The 16,400-nt window shown below is 31.4% G+C and overlaps 1 protein-coding gene across 1 annotated transcript; it reads left to right on the forward strand.

Annotated features, from left to right (window-relative positions):
* Positions 1-1,287: 1,287 nt before the first annotated feature.
* Positions 1,288-14,608, forward strand: LOC111701432 (transient receptor potential cation channel protein painless). Its single transcript, XM_023472714.1, has 18 exons — positions 1,288-1,484; positions 2,662-2,736; positions 3,308-3,376; positions 3,477-3,562; positions 4,234-4,377; positions 5,329-5,437; positions 5,672-5,774; positions 6,211-6,362; positions 7,538-7,599; positions 8,890-9,049; positions 9,113-9,183; positions 10,303-10,381; positions 10,878-10,981; positions 12,840-12,905; positions 13,216-13,308; positions 14,003-14,097; positions 14,361-14,433; positions 14,518-14,608. The coding sequence occupies exons 1-18, from the start codon at positions 1,473-1,475 to the stop codon at positions 14,606-14,608; spliced, it is 1,644 nt and encodes a 547-aa protein (XP_023328482.1). The 5' UTR covers positions 1,288-1,472.
* Positions 14,609-16,400: the final 1,792 nt, after the last annotated feature.

The following is a 16,400-nucleotide window of genomic DNA, read 5'->3' on the forward strand; positions in this document are numbered from 1 at the left end:
TGGTTGAAATAGGTCAATTCTGCCTTGAATGAGTTTTTTTTATAATTCCCAATTTGGAAAATCCTTCGGTCTTCCAGGCATCAAGATTTTGCATTGTAAATTAAAAGCCAACTTTTAGAGAATACAATTTAGAATTATAATAAACTTTTCACTCTCAGCATGTAATGGAATAATATAATCTAATAATAATAAAATCTAATTAACAAGTCTCTTTAAGGTTTATAAAAGGATTTGGACAAGAAAGATACAATTAAAATTTCAAGCTTAGACCCTTTACATTCTCTATTCAAAATTGTGGCTTTTAAAACATTTAAAGATATCACTGTTTTACTAACTTAAAATGAGATTAACTTGATTAAATTTCTTTTCTTTATGTTCGTTATCATTAAATCTGGAAGCCACTTAGATGGAGAAACTGAATTGGAAGATCAGCTATTTCAAGAAGAAAAAAAGATTTATTTTAATTTTGCCATTTGCTTAATTTTGGGTTTATTTTCTCGTTGTACAAGTTACAACACATCAACATCCAACAAAAATTCTTTAAAGAAAAGTATAAGATTTTTCAAAATTTCAGAAATAAAATGTTTTAGGGAACATTTTTTATTAAACGGAGTGACCGGCTATATAAGGTAGATGAACTGAGTATGCAGTGTTGTGGAAAACTTCTTTCGGATTCATTTCAGACATATTAAACTTTTTAAAGATCTGTAAATCCTGAGTTTTAGCGCAAATTCAGTGTTCAAATCTCTACTTTGGGGGTGGCTACGTTTTCAGAATTAGTTTTTTTAAAATTATTAAATAATGACGACAAAAAATGTAAAAAAGTTCTTTAATAAACTACAGTCGTCATGATTAGGAACATGTTGAGAAAATAAAAGCTAATTTTACCATCGAAAATAAGTAATCTTGTTTGCAATTATTATTATTATTCTGGTTTCTCATTATTCACAAAGATTTTCGCAGATTTTTTAGAATTATTATTGAAAAGACGACATTTGAAGAATTTGAAGAAATCTGCGAATAAATTCAAAGAAAATTAGAAATTTAATATAATAATGAAAACGAAAATAATCGATTTCAGAATTGATTTATTGAAAAATTTCTGTTTGAGAAATATGTTCCTAACCATTTAATTATCCACCCCCAAATTAGGAGTTGTGAACGTCGAATTTGTGCTCAAACTCAGGATTTACAGATCTTTAAAAAATTTATTATGTCTCAAATGAATCCGAAAGAAGTTTTCCACAACATTGCATACTGAGTTCAACTACCTTACATAGCCGGTCACTCCCTTTAAAAATAGTAATCATGATTCCCTTTTCGGAAATTACATTGATAATTTCTTTTTATGGAAAATCAAAATCAATTATCGGCAAATTATTAAAATATGAACAAATTTATTTTGATAAATTTATTTGAATTTCTACGAGAGCTAGCATTGAGTTGGGTATAGTGATTGGATACAGAACAAAATGGCTGACCAGGAACAAAACCAAACGGCTGGACAAAACATGGCTGGTCAAGTAGAAAACTAAATTTCTAGCCAAAAGATCAGAACTATATGTCTGGCTTAGAACAAAACTAAATTACTATAGCCAATAGCCATAGCTTGCCAAGAGCAAAACTAAAATATAGCAACCACCCGTAATTATTTCAGATCAGGTTAGGTTAAAGAGAGCGACCGGCAATGTATGGTAGTTGAACTGAGAATGTAGTATTGTGGAGAAATTTTAAGACCTATGAGACGTTTTTACGGTGCATATTTGTTCAGCAAGAGCGCAAATTCAATCTTAAAAATCCTCACAGATTGTTAATTTTTCAGGGATGATTTTGAGAATCGGTTTAAAAAAAGTTATTCAATAACGACGACGAAAAATGTAACAAAAATTTTACAGTAAACTCATTAGATGTCTAGGAACAGGTTGAGAAAATAAAAATTAACTATTATTATCGAAAATAAGTAATCTTATTCAATTATTGTTTTCTGTAATGTCTCATTGTTCACAAAGATTTTCTGGAATTTTTATTGAAAAGACGACATTTGAATAATTTGAAGAAATCTGCGAAAAATTTCATAAAGAATTAGAAATTCAATAAAATGATAAAAAAGAAATAATTGATTCTGACATTGATTTATTGAGAAAATTTCTATTAAGAAATATGTTTCATAAACTACATTTTTTGCCATCATTAATTGATAATTTAATTAATTCTCAAAACGTAAACACCCAAATGGATGATTTTCAACGTCGACTTTGCACTCAAACTCAACAATTAAACATCATTAAATCATTTTATGTGTCTCAAATGAATCCTAAAAATTTATCTACAATTCTCAGTTCAACTACCATACATCGCTGGTCACTCCCTTTAGAATAGATCACGGCTGGGGGGGGGGAGGTCCACGGCATATTTATTAACAAATTACCTAAAAGTCAGTACAATATTCCCATTTCTGGTGTTTCACATTAAACTCCGGTTTATTTCAAGTACCGGGCCGACTTTTACTCAGCTAGAGCAAGCTGTACAGTATAAACAAATAATATAACGGGACAGTACGCCAAATCAATGGCTCTCTTCTAGTGAAAGTTATGTAATTTATGTACGCTTTTTGTTAACAAAATTAAAAAGTTTAGAAATTGATATTTGAAAATGGATGAGGCGGGGATGGGAGGGAAGTTCAACGCACAGGAATGCGTCAGGATGGACAGTTTAAAATGCGTCAGTAAACCTCAGGTAAAGGAACTTCTGAAAATTTGCCCCAAAAGCTAATTTTCTAATTTTTATATCTTCGTAACTTGACGTTGTGCGTAGACCTTTGCAATGAATTCTGTCAGATAGAATAATATATCTTTGAAATATCAAGTGTTTATACCCTCAGGTTGCAAAGATATAGAGATAAGAATATCACCTTTTGAAAAATCGAAGTTATTAAGTTTTCGAGTTAAGTCTTTGCCACAAACTCTGAATTTTTAATCCCTAATATTTTTCAACCCAAAGTCGTAAACTTTAGATATTTCATTTTATAAGTAATGTTGGATAAAATAAACTACGTTTAAAATATCAACGGGTTACACCTACAGGTTGCAAAACTATAGGAATTTTAAAATTTAAGTTTGCCGCAAAGACTCAATTCCTTTCAATGCACGTTTTTACGAAACCTTTTATAAACTTGACGGTTTTGATCAAATTTTTTTTTGTCATCCCATGTTTTTAAATCATAATTGATATTATAGGTAAACTTGATTAGAAACTTTAAAATTGAATGTTCTGTACATGCAGTACAGTTTACGTAATGTTTTTTTAGGAGAAGGCATTACTGTACATGCAAAAGAAAGATTTACAAGGATTTACTGACTTTATCAACACACAAGAGGTAAATTTATGTACACTCTACAATTTACACTCTACACTCTACACTCTACACTCTACACTCTACACTCTACACTCTACACTCTACACTTTACACTGATCAGGTAGAGGATGGTGCTGGTGAGCTGACCCATTGGATAAATCAGCCAGTTGACGAGGAAGGGGCCAACCTGGTGGAGATAGCTGTAAGGTACAGGATTCTTTACAAAGGATGAGACTTCATAGATAAGCCATTAGAAGACTAATTTCAAGGCAGAAGACTTATTTTAATCGTCGATTCTTCATATGTTAAAAGTTTCACGTTGTCTATACAGTCTTATCGGTGACCCTGTATAATGTATATTGTATATAAACACATTAAGCTCCCAAGAAAAGGATTATTAATTTCATGTACGATCCTGTTCTGCCATCTCTGGCCTGATCTATACTGTACAACCGAGTACATAGACTGCATAACAGTTTGTGGTTGAAATGAACCAGAGTTTTCAGTTTATACATCCACAGTTGGACTCATAAAACTGCGTACAAGGAGGACGATATTTGGCATTATTAAGCAAATAATTTTACCATCCAGTTTAAATTTATTGTACGATTTAAAATCAAAGTTTGCTTCACACAGTCGTCTTCATATTCCATAGTTTTATGGGTTATGTCTTAGATGCAAAATCATTAGAAAATGTAAATGCTTAAGTAATGAAATTAGCAATATTCTTTTTTATTCGCAACAAATATCTATGAATCATTATTTTTCTACAATAAGAAAATAGTAAATTTAGATACATTCGAATAATTACTACATTATATAGATAAAAACGATAATTGTAAAATTATATATATATGATTATTTTAACATTACTTTAGAGATGGACTACTGGGTGAGCTACGAGCCCTCCTAGGTTGCGGGGCTCGAATTGACCTAGTGGGAGCAGGAAGCGGGTTGACCCCTCTTCACGTAGCGGTCAAACATAATAGAAACAACATACTCAAACTTCTGATAGAATCAAGGTTCAACAAGATTTTTAACCAAATATTTTTTTGTGAATTTCAGAAACAAATCTTTCATTTGAAAAGAAATAAGAACATTGTTTTATAACTACAATTAATTCTTGAGTTAAGTTCAAACGCCAGAAAATGGGGTAAATAATGGTACTTGCCATAAACACTAGTCCTTATATCCTTGATGTCGTAAACCTTAAATATTTTAAACTATGATTTCTGCTAGAACTAATAGTTTCAGTATAAAATATCTAAGGTTTACACCATCAGGTTTCAAAACTATAGTGATTAGAAAATTAAAAATTATTAAATCGTTATTGACGCTTACAATTGCGTTCTTTATTCCTTACATTTCATGTGTGATGAAAAAATTAAAGATGATTTTTTTATAATTACTCATTTTTGATTCGGTCGATCTATAATGTCTTAAACTTGCTCTGATATCGTTAATGTGTCACAAAATAGAAAAGGAGAAAAATGTTAATCTGGTAATTACTTAAAGGGACTGTAATTTCATTTTCAAGCGACCCTTAGATTAAAGAGTTCCATTTCCGGTTCACAACGGTACCCTTTAATTCTTAGATTATAGAGTTCCATTTCCGGTTCACAACGGTACCCTTTAATTATTAAATTATAGAGTTCCGTTTCCGGTTCATTACGGTACCCTTTAATTCTTAAATTATAGAGTTCCATTTCCGGTTCACAACGGTACCCTTTAATTCTTAAATTATAGAGTTCCGTTTCCGGTTCATTACGGTACCCTTTAATTCTTAAATTATAGAGTTCCGTTTCCGGTTCACAACGGTACCCTTTAATTCTTAAAAAAGTAAAATTTGAAAATGGATAATTTTAGAGTTTGGTTTCTTTATCACAGTGAATTGCAGATGTATGCAGCAGATAGAATTGAACAGTTGCTAAATGAGAAATCAAAATTATTAATTATTTCATGAATATATTTAGACCTGAAGTTGATATAAACATAGTTTCCAGTTCTTTTACTGGTGGTTATACACCCCTACATACTGCTGCAGAGATTAATAATATTCAGGCTTTACAGTTCATACTTCAAGTAATATCATTATTATTATCATTATTATTATTATTATTACTATTATTATTACAGAGGAAAATTTTTAAAATCGTATTACCAAGGTGAAATGTTGGAAGTGCATCAGCCTTGCCACTGGGCTGCTATACAGTATTCATGAATTATTTGTATTGCAAAGTTTTTTATTTTACTTTATTTTAATTATCATTATTATTATTATTATTATTATTATTATTATTATTATTATTATCCTAGCACGATGATGTTGATGTTGATGCGAAGGATATCCGAGGTTCTGTGACCCCTCTTCTGCTGGCGGTCAAAGGAAAGCATATCCAGGCCGCTAGATGTCTCATTGGTAGGAACATCATCATAGTGCTTTTTTCTTGTAGAGGAATTGAGTCTTTGCCACAAACCCATATTTTATAATCCTTATATCTTTGCAAACTTATGCTGTAAACCTTTATTATCTCGTACTTAGATTATTAGACCTATCAGAATTTATAGTTTGAAATATAAAATTGGTCTACTAATCGGGTGTCAAAGATTATAGAATCAGAGCTTGTGGCAAATTGACTTTTGAATATCAATATGTTCCCCATTAAAAACATGCTGATTGAAATAGAAATATTGGCTTTTCATTACGGCATATTGAAAAAATGTTCGAGAATAGGGTTTAGAAATGAGGTTTTCGCAAATGTTCTGCAGATCCTTTATCAATGCGCCATAGATTTCCACTAATTGAAATATTATAAAACAAGATTACTAAACCGTTTACAATCACGTTATTTAAGAGAATGGAGGGAACCTTGACCATAAAGCAGGACCTAAAACAATTCGTCAGCATATAATCTCCGATCTACCTGACCTCCAGCTACCCATAGAGGTCAAGAGGTCAAGAGCTTTAAACCTGGAGGTCGTGGATAATATTTTCATGCTTTTGAAGGTGGTCATTTCCATAAGTTATTATTATCATTAATATTATAGTTATCATTAATATTACAGTTATCATTGATATTATAGTTATCATTAATATCAAGTTATCATTAATATCATAGTTATCATTAATATCATAGTTATCATTAATATTATAGCTATCCTTAATATCATAGTTATCATTAATATTATGGTAACATTAATATTATAGTTATAATCAACATTTTTATTGGAAATTTTGAAAAATCAAACGAAAAGTTTGGCAATTTCTTTTTTTAAATGGTATTTTTGAAGTTTCCCTTTTCAATGAAAATTTCGTAGTTTCGAAGCTTCCTTATGAAATATAATATATGGCGGTTTTTAACTATTGAATTGAAGATTATGGAAGTTTTTCGAAGTGTACAGTTGTATAGAATTTATTATGGCAGATTTCTGAAGTATAAAGTATTGACAGTAAGATGAAAATGTTAAAAGTTTTCCAATAAAAGTGAAAATTATGACAGTTTCCATAGTTTTCTAAAGATTATTTCATACAGTCGTCATCGTCGTGTATATCAATTCAATATAGACGAATTTTAATCTCAACTTGATTTCTACCGCCTGGTTACACAGAAATGGAATCAAAGAGAAGCTGTCAATTAACAGACTTTTAACGTATAATCGTAATTTTAGTAATTTTAGAAAAGCTTGTTAGAAATTAAAACCTTAATAGAAAATTCGTCTTTATTGTATTAAAATAAATGCCAACCACTGTATGTGATAGTTTTCATATTAGATAAAATATTACATGTAAAACGTAAATTATGACAGTTTTCATAATAATTAGAATATTACATAAAAAACGTATATTATGACAGTTTTCATGATAATTAGAATATTACATAAAAAACGTATATTATGACAGTTTCATAATAATTAGAATATTACATAAAAAACGTATATTATGACAGTTTTCATACATAAAAAACGTATATTATGACAGTTTTCATGATAATTAGAATATTACATATAAAATGTAAGTTATGACAGCTTTCATCATAATTAGAATAGTACATAAAAAAACGTAAATTATGACAGTTTTCATGATAATTAGAATATTACATATAAAACGTAAATTATGACAGATTGATAAGATAATGGCACCTTACATATTAAAGCAAAAATTGTGTAAATGTTATTTTCTAGAACACTGAGTTGGGTTCAACTGAATACTCAGCACAATTTGGACAGTTTAAAACATATATGAGGTAACTCAAGTCATTGCATGGATTCAACCAAAAGATTAATTATGATTCTGAATTTTATCCGAAATTCTTAATAATTTTATGATATATTTCTATAGTTATAAATACAGTATGAACCAGATAACTGAGAAATAAGAAGATATTATAATCATAGCAATATGTGAAGTTGTTACAAAGCAAATAGTTTCTTGTCAAAGAGAATAGAATATATATTAGAGTGGAATTTAGGAAATCCGTCGGTATGAATTTTGTCAGTCCCTTTCAGCCTGAAAGGGAGTTCAAAGTGTACAAATCATGTAAATGTTCACAAATTATATGCAGTTATAGAGTACATTAATACAGTATGTTCCCTAGACTATTGATTTTAATTTCGAATTTTTTTAAGTTGTTAAATAAACTTTATAAATGAATTAGGTGAATAAAAAACATCATTTGATTTATAGTTATAACGGAAAATCATCGTTTGTAAAGTGAAAGGCATAAAGTCTATGTGAAATGATCATTGGTCAATAATGAAACCAGCCTATTTCATAATTTGGTTTTCTTTTGACAATAACTTTAGATTTTCTATAAAATGATGTTCCAGGGCCCAAAAGGTTATATAAAGCACCAATATGTAAAGTACACCTGCAGTATGGAAACAGTACAACAAAATGGCCATTTAACACTTTTTTCTAGTAAATTCCCCTCTAATATATATTCTATTCTCTTTGTTTCTTGCCCACTGCACACTCTACAATTGTTATTTCTCTTGTACAGTAAATTGTACGGCTTTTTAGAGTAAACGTTGCCTTTTTGTTTCAGCGTTTCTTGGTTCTTAATGTCAGTATAGGCTTTAGTTTTTATAATATATATAAAAACTAATGTGGTATTTCTTATTTGAACAAAAAGCCCGTGGGTCCGATCTGAAATGTTATAATAGTGGTTTCTAGCTAAAATATAAAAACTTACTGGTTTCTTGCTAAAAATGTAAAAATTACGGTATAGTAGATATTTGCTAAATTTAAAAAGGATAAAATGGTTTCTCGTCTCACAGTAGTCGGCGTTTATATCAATGCAATAAAGACGACTTTTTTTATTCAAGTTTTCATTGTTAACAAGCTTTTTTTTCGAATTACAAGTTTACAACTAATTTTAGAGAAGCTATTTTAATCGACACTTCTCTTTGTTTCCATGTATATGTGTATCCTGTTTAAAAGTTTGATATAAATCAAAATTGAAAGCGAAAGTCGTCCTCATTGTATTTATATAGGCGACGATGACTTTATAAAAAATGACTGTGGTTTTTTCCAGCTGTTTCCGGAAGGTGAGTGAGCAGGATATGGTGAAGGTTGTCTACCTGGCTTGTGAGAAGGGTCTATGGGAGCATATCAGCCTTCTCTTGGAGAATAAAATAAACCCTGATTGCTGTCCCCATGGTATTCTTGAAGCAGGCTTCTATGGGCATTTCAAGGAAAGTATTTTGAATAAAAATTATATAAGTTAAAAAAATAATTCTAAAAACTAAGATTTTTAGGTTTTGGAGATTTTCAAAAAGTTTGGGGCGAATTTTGGAATAAGTAAAGAAAAAGAGACATTGCTGCACAGGTAAAAGTTTTAAAGGATTTGAGTTTTTTCCACACCTCCAAATTGTCAATCCTCTATATCTTTGCATCCAGGTAAAACATTAGATTTTTCAATCTTAGAGTATTTGATCTAACAAAATTCATAGTTTTGAATATTGAAGTTCTACGACAAAGGGTTGCACCATTATAGTGAGATTATAGCAAGGGCTCAGTTCCTTTGTAAGATTTATTTTCAGGTTTGTTTCGTGAACTGTATGAAAGGGACTGTAAGCTTAATTTCCAGTGACCCTCCATGCAAAGACGACAATGCCCGATTTACAACGTAACCTTAAAACCTTTTACTGTTCATAGAGTATAAAGAGAGCCTGTGTTTAAATCTCTGGAAAATCAGTCGAATTCCTGTAAAACTTGGTTTACACTGCGTACAGTGTGATCTCAATACAGCTGTCACTTCCGAACATTTTAAATTTAAAGTTGTTTCATAAAATTCGAGAGAAATAATTTATTTTCTGCCAAATTCTAGAAAGTGAAAATTAATATTTTAAAAATATAAAACAGCTTGTGCAAACAAAGCACTGTGATTGAAAGGTCTCAAGCTCTCATGCAAAAATCGATGAGAATTTTGCCAATTACTTTTTATAAACCAAAGCTAACAACAAGTGTTCTATAGCGATAAAATGTAAAGGCCTGCAGAAAAGCATTAGTGATTTAGAGCGGTAAAATCGAAGCCTAATGCGTTACGACACTTCCTTACAAAGGACTTGACTCTTTGTCACAAACTCAAATTTTCTAATCCTTATATCTTAGCAACTTGATGGTGCAAACCTTTGATATTTCAAACTTAGATTATTTGATCTACCAGAATTCATAGTTTGAAATATCTAAGGTCTACGGCATTGGGTTGCAAAGATATAGGGATTAGAAATTTTGAGTTTGTAGCAAAGGCTCAAATCCTTTATAAAACTTTTTATAAGCAGACTGAATCTATGTGAAAGTGTTCACCAATTTTCCTAGAATAATGATAACCTTGATCAGTTAAAGGGTTTTAATGGTACCGTTGTGAATAGGCCGCCTTGACATCTTTGCATGGAAAGTTACTTGAAATTAATCGTATAGCTCCCATAAACTATTTTTATTACAGGGTGTTGAGAATGGAATATCAGAACAGAAATAAAGAGGATTTTGAAAAATGTTTAAAAGTACTAATCGGGAATCCACAGGTTAAACAGAGATTTAAAAACAAATATATCTAAAGATTTTTAAGTCAAAACTAATTTTATTGAATATTATTCTATAAGAAAGATTGAGAAAAGTTTTTATCGTATATTTTAATGTTTTTTAAATTAAATATTTGGATATAAAGCTGGAACAATTCTTTTTCAATATGTCCAGGGACCAGATTTAATAAATGGAAAGAAGTAGTTGAACTAGTTGAAATAGTTTGAAAAGTGTTTTATTCTAACAATTTCCTCCATTGTTTCTGGACACTACATTCCAGTTCATTTCATGTACCGGGCCGAATTTCAACTAGCCAGGGCAAGCAGTAGTACAGTACAAATACAGACTATAAGAGGAAAAACGGGACTGTACGCCAAATGAATAATCCCCTTCACAGTGAAATTTATGTGTGAACACTTTAGAATGAGACAGGTCATTCGGGAAATAGGGGGGCCCTTATTTCGTCTACTGCCTCTTTAAGATATTTTTTGGTCTTAGGATAGAGTTGGGTTGTGTATGAAAAGATTGATTAACCGAATGGATGGATTCGGAAATACAGCTCTACACTACGCTACGCAATATTGGACACAGATAACTGTGAGGTGCGTCACATTTTACGATTTTTTAATGTTATCTTATTTACAAATTGAAAAAGGGAGTAGGCCGTAGAGGTTAACCAAAGAGAAGCCTTTTTTCTTGCTTCACTCTCTTAAGGTTGTTCATACATACCACCACCTATATTAAAGCAGGGACGGAAACGTCATGTATGATGAGTGTCTGTGCCAAAAGTGTGTTTAAGTGATAACGAACCGAAGGCGTGTACTGTAGGTATATACAGTACATAAGAATCTCGATATTTGTACAGTCTAGGAGAGTACGTTTGTTTATTGTTAATTGTTTATTTAAAAATAGGTTTAATATACATGTAATATATTATTTATATATTAAAGTCAACACTATAAGCAGAGTTTTCATGCAAAAAATATAACTTGATTCAAGTTTACAATAAACTAGTCGTTATTCAAGCTTAGTTATAATTAACGACATTGTTCTGCAATTTCCTTGACTGTAATCATGTTGTGTGTCTGTACCAAAAGGGGTGTGCGTGTGTAATAACGAAACCGTCTGCAAAGCAGTGCCACTGGCTTTCTCATGCCAGACCAGCGCCATTTCCCTTCCCTTTATTCGTATTCCCAGGATTAAAGGGACTGTTTTCGAACTGTACGCAGCCCAAACCGAAATTTGCAGTTGAACACAAGCGGGTTTCGATACGTTTACACACATATATCTCTGTATTCTACAAATACACAAAGGTTTCAAGGGTATCGTTATAATTCAGGAATTGCCCTTTTTGCATGATGGGTCTCTTAAATTACACTTACAGTCCCTTTTAGGAAAACATTATAAGCTTTTAGTCACCACTATACTCCTGTATGCCGAGTCCATTAGCGCCTGATTCAATCAGGGTTCAGTCATGTGTTTGTTGTCTATTTTGAACCAATAAAAATAGTATGGCGGTAACATCTATCTTTCTATCTATCTCATTATCCAATCAGAGTTATGAATCCTTTAATCAGCGCTATCAGTAAATGGAAATATTTACTTCTACTGAAACTATAGTAGTATAAGGTACTCTCGGTCTATTAATCAGAGGTGCGATGATAATTGGCATCGTTTTGAATATTGAGGTCCGTTTTTATACACCCAATGTTTTTTAACTGTAAAGGTACTTTAAAAGAATGTGAGATGTTATCGTTTTGGTTGGTGTAATGTAATAAAAGCCAACTTATCGAGCGTACAATTCTCAGATTATTGTGGGGTCTTGTAAAAGTAAAAAAAAACCTTGGGTGTCCCAGTAGTTTCACACGTCCGGTAGCCTCTAATCCTATCAGAGTTCACTCGCGTGGTTAATAAGTACTCAGGACCAAGAATGTAATGCATGGAAAGTTATTTCAGAAGTGTACACATCTTTTGTACTCCAGTGTACTGTCTCTGGGCGGTAATGTAAACACAAGACGGATGTCAAAGCCTGACATGGGATCCATCTTTCACATAAAAAATCAATGAAATATTCTGGTCAAAGGAACTTATTATGTGAATTATCAAAATTATCAAAATTTAATGCTTTTAACCTCCTCGGATACTTAACGAACACTGTGATGCATCTATTCTTGTTTACAAATTCCGCCCAAAGAGTACTGGTTTCAATATGTACGCATAGTATACACGACCGCAATTAACTTTCCTTGCATTACACCCTTGTCCAGGACCAATATCTATCTGTCTATCTATCTTTCTGTTCAATTCTTGTAGATATTTTCTTATATCCAAACTACGGTGTACGTGTTTAACAACGGACACCAAAGCGATCAGTGCGCCCCCTTTGAGAGTGAAATATTTTAAATTATAATTTCGTTTGATATCTAATTCTTTGATATTAAATTTATGAACTTTATACAGGGAGTTACTTGAGTTAGGAGCTAATATTGGTATGAAGAACGAGTGGGGGGAACTACCTATATCAAGGCAAAGTGAATAAATAATATAATAAATAGATAATAAATAATAATAATAAAATAATCCCATTCACTTGATCTCGATATCCACGTGTGGGATAATTTTGGGATCAATGGGTTCTCTTCATTTCAGTTATCCCTTCAAAGTACCATTGCGGATATCAAATAAATATAAATTTAATCTGCAGATTAACAAAAGATTGAGATCACAATACAAGAGTTTCTGCTTCTGGTTGGACCACAAGCTATTTTTTGGTTTGGTAAACGTTCTAAATTAGGGTTTTAAAATATTAACTAGAAATATTCATTTTGTTATGAAGGATACGTCCTGACACAATGGAACAGTTTCTAGATGATTTCTGTTTAACTAGTTCAGGAGATATTGTGCAAGAGAACTTTCAAATCACATTCAGGTCATTGTATTTCTTTTTTTTTTGGTGACCATACAATGATTCACAATAGTGAGTATTCAGGATTTAATTGAGGGGAGGGGAAGGGGAAAATATTGCAAAAATTGCCCCCCCCCCATTCCCCTAGAAATAAAATGAGTCTTTGCCACAAATTCAAATTTTCTTATCCTTATATCTTTGCAACCTGATGGTGTAAACCTTTTATATTTCATTTAAACTATTTGATCCAACATAGTTTGAAATATCTAAGATCACGATATTGAGTTGCAAAGATTTAGGAATTAGAAATTCAGAGTTTGCGGCAAAAACTCAATTCCTTTGTTGAATATTCTTCAAGGGGGAACACAACATTTTATAGTATTCGTCGTTTAATAGAGAGCAATGTAAAATTTCTACGATTTTTTATCTGTTCCTTTTGTTTTATGGAGATAATAGCTCGGGAACCCAGCGTTGCCCAGGTAACTCATAGTTACTCCCGCCGTTTACCCGTTCTTGGTCTCAAATTACAATTTTAGTTATTTTTCCAGTCGACCCACTAAACCTAGAATTTCAAAACCAAGTTAAGAATATTCCCGTGGTTCTCCCGAGCTCTCCAATTAAAATTTGAGACTTATTGGTCAAGGGGTTCTATAGTTATGATGATCAGACATGGAATTAAACAAGCGGATAAACAGAGATTACTATTTTATATATGTAGATATGATTTCCTGGCACCCAACGAGGATGCCCTGCCTGAGAAGTTTCGAGGTCGTAATCTCGAGGACGCAAAGGAAAACCTTATCATTGACAAAGGTAAATACTGAGCGCGAGGATCTCATATTACATTAAAACGCCAAAGAAAAACTCAAAGAATCTTTTTTTCTGTATAGTAGAATTTTAAAACTGATCCTTTGTTCAGAAGATGAAAGTCAGAGGAGTTTATTCTCATATTTTTCTATTCTCAATGACGTAGACTTTTGATATTTTAAACTATGATATCTGCTCAAGTAGTTAAAACTTGAAATATCAAAGGTTTACTTCATCAGGTTGCAATAATATAATTTAAATATTTAAAGATATTGGGGAGAGAAGAGCAGCTCTACCTGAAACTGAACCATTATGGTACATGAGCAGGAGTAAAGAACACAGGTACACCACTACAGTACGTAAAATGTAAAACTTTGATGTTGATAAAGGAGCAAAGAGGACTTGAAGTAATGTTGTTTGTTTTAGGTTTCTACTGAAGCATCCTGTAATAACAAGTTTCCTCTGGTACAAGTGGGGTAGACTGCGTACATACTTTAATAGAAATCTCAGGTACTAATAATAATGAAAAAGATGAGACTTCAGAGACGACTTTACAGAAATTATAATGTCTGGTTTCTACTATTTATGATTTTCTGAAACTTAAAGTTGTTTCTTTTTTTTCTGAATTATTAACAATGCTGTGAAAAGGCTACGTTTAAAAATTTATTTAACTTTTGATTGTCATACTTAAAGAGTTTTAGGTCGTCATTAGTCTCTTCCTTTGTGGGTAACCCTGTAAATCTATATATATATACTTTGTCTGTCTGTTTGTTTGTCTGTTTGGTTGTATCCAATAAACGCCAAAACGGCTGAACCGATTGCGCCCACATTATTTGTGAGACCTCGCATGATCCAAGGGAAGGTTTATGGAAAATCGAATTTTTAAAAATTTGCTTCTAACAAAATTCGACTTTTAAAGATGGTTGAATTATAAAACGTGATTGAAATTTAACACATCAAGCCCTAAGTAGTTAAAATAGTCAGCATTATTAATAGATTGTTACTGGTCTTAGTTAAATCCACGAGGACGATTCTTAATCTTTATAAAAATTTGGCTTGTTTGTCTGTCTGTTTGTTTGTATCCAATAAACGTCAAAACGGCTAAACCGATCAGGCCCAATTTTTTTGTGGGACATCACGTGACCCCAGGGAAGGTTTATGAATGATAAAAATTTTAAAAAATGTGGTTTAAAGGTTTTTAATTTTGTAAAAAATTTAAATTCTTGAAAATCCGCAAATTTTTTTTTTTAAATCCGCAAAATTTTTTTCTTCTTTGTTTTAAAATGTAAACAAAATGAACATGTTCACAATTTAAATAGAAGATGGGCGCGAAGCGCCCTTAAAGCGTAGTGTTTTATAAATTTTGTTTCAGTTCTAGAAGAATAGATCTGACTTGGTATCTAGCCTTCATTGGACTCTTCATTCTCATTGTCGTCTTCATTATCAGGAATCAGATATATTCATTTTTTCATTAATAATACTTTTATACATAATATTCATCTTGATTATCACATTTTTGTTCATACATTTTTACATGTAATTAATTTTATTTCTTCATTATTGTCTTCACATGACGAATTCATACAGGGTTCTACACAAAGTATGAGACTTCGGAGACGATTCTACAGAATTTATACTTCCTAATTCCTTATATTTATGATTCCCAGCTATAGTAAACCTGTTTCTTTCTTTGCCTAATCATAAAACTTGTCCTGAAAAAAAAGGAAATAAAGCAAAAATGATTTTTAACGAAATTGAGTTTTTGCCGCAAACTCTGACTGTATAAAATTTTATATCTTTGTAACCCAATGTTGCAAACTTTAGATATGTAAAACTATGAATTCTATTAGATCATCACAGTTAGAAATATCAATGGTTTACACCATCAGGTTGTAAAAGATATAGGAATTAGAACATCTGAGTTTGTGGGAAAGACATTCTTTTGGACTGAATTCAAGTAAGAATCAGTAAAAGTAGAAAATCTGATTGAAATTTGAGGTAAAGAAAATTAGGTAAAGAAAAGGTAAGTAAAAATACATTTAGAAAACAAGGGTAGAAAATACCCTGTTATCCTCTATCTGAGTAACAATGAGTAAGATATCGTCTTTTATCTATCTATAAAAGTGTAAAGTTCTCACAATTGTCTTCCTTGTCTCTGCAGAGTAAACCGCGAGTTTCTTTTGCCGCAATTCCTTCATCTAAATGATAATTTTCAAATATAAAAATTCATATTCATATTTATAACGGGAAACACTTCAAAAAATGCTACGACGCAGAATTTCCTGTGGGGTAATTACTTAATTAGTCGC

Source organism: Eurytemora carolleeae, unplaced genomic scaffold, assembly GCF_000591075.1.
Source record: "Eurytemora carolleeae unplaced genomic scaffold, Eaff_2.0 scaffold361, whole genome shotgun sequence".
Lineage (NCBI taxonomy): Eukaryota > Metazoa > Arthropoda > Copepoda > Calanoida > Temoridae > Eurytemora > Eurytemora carolleeae.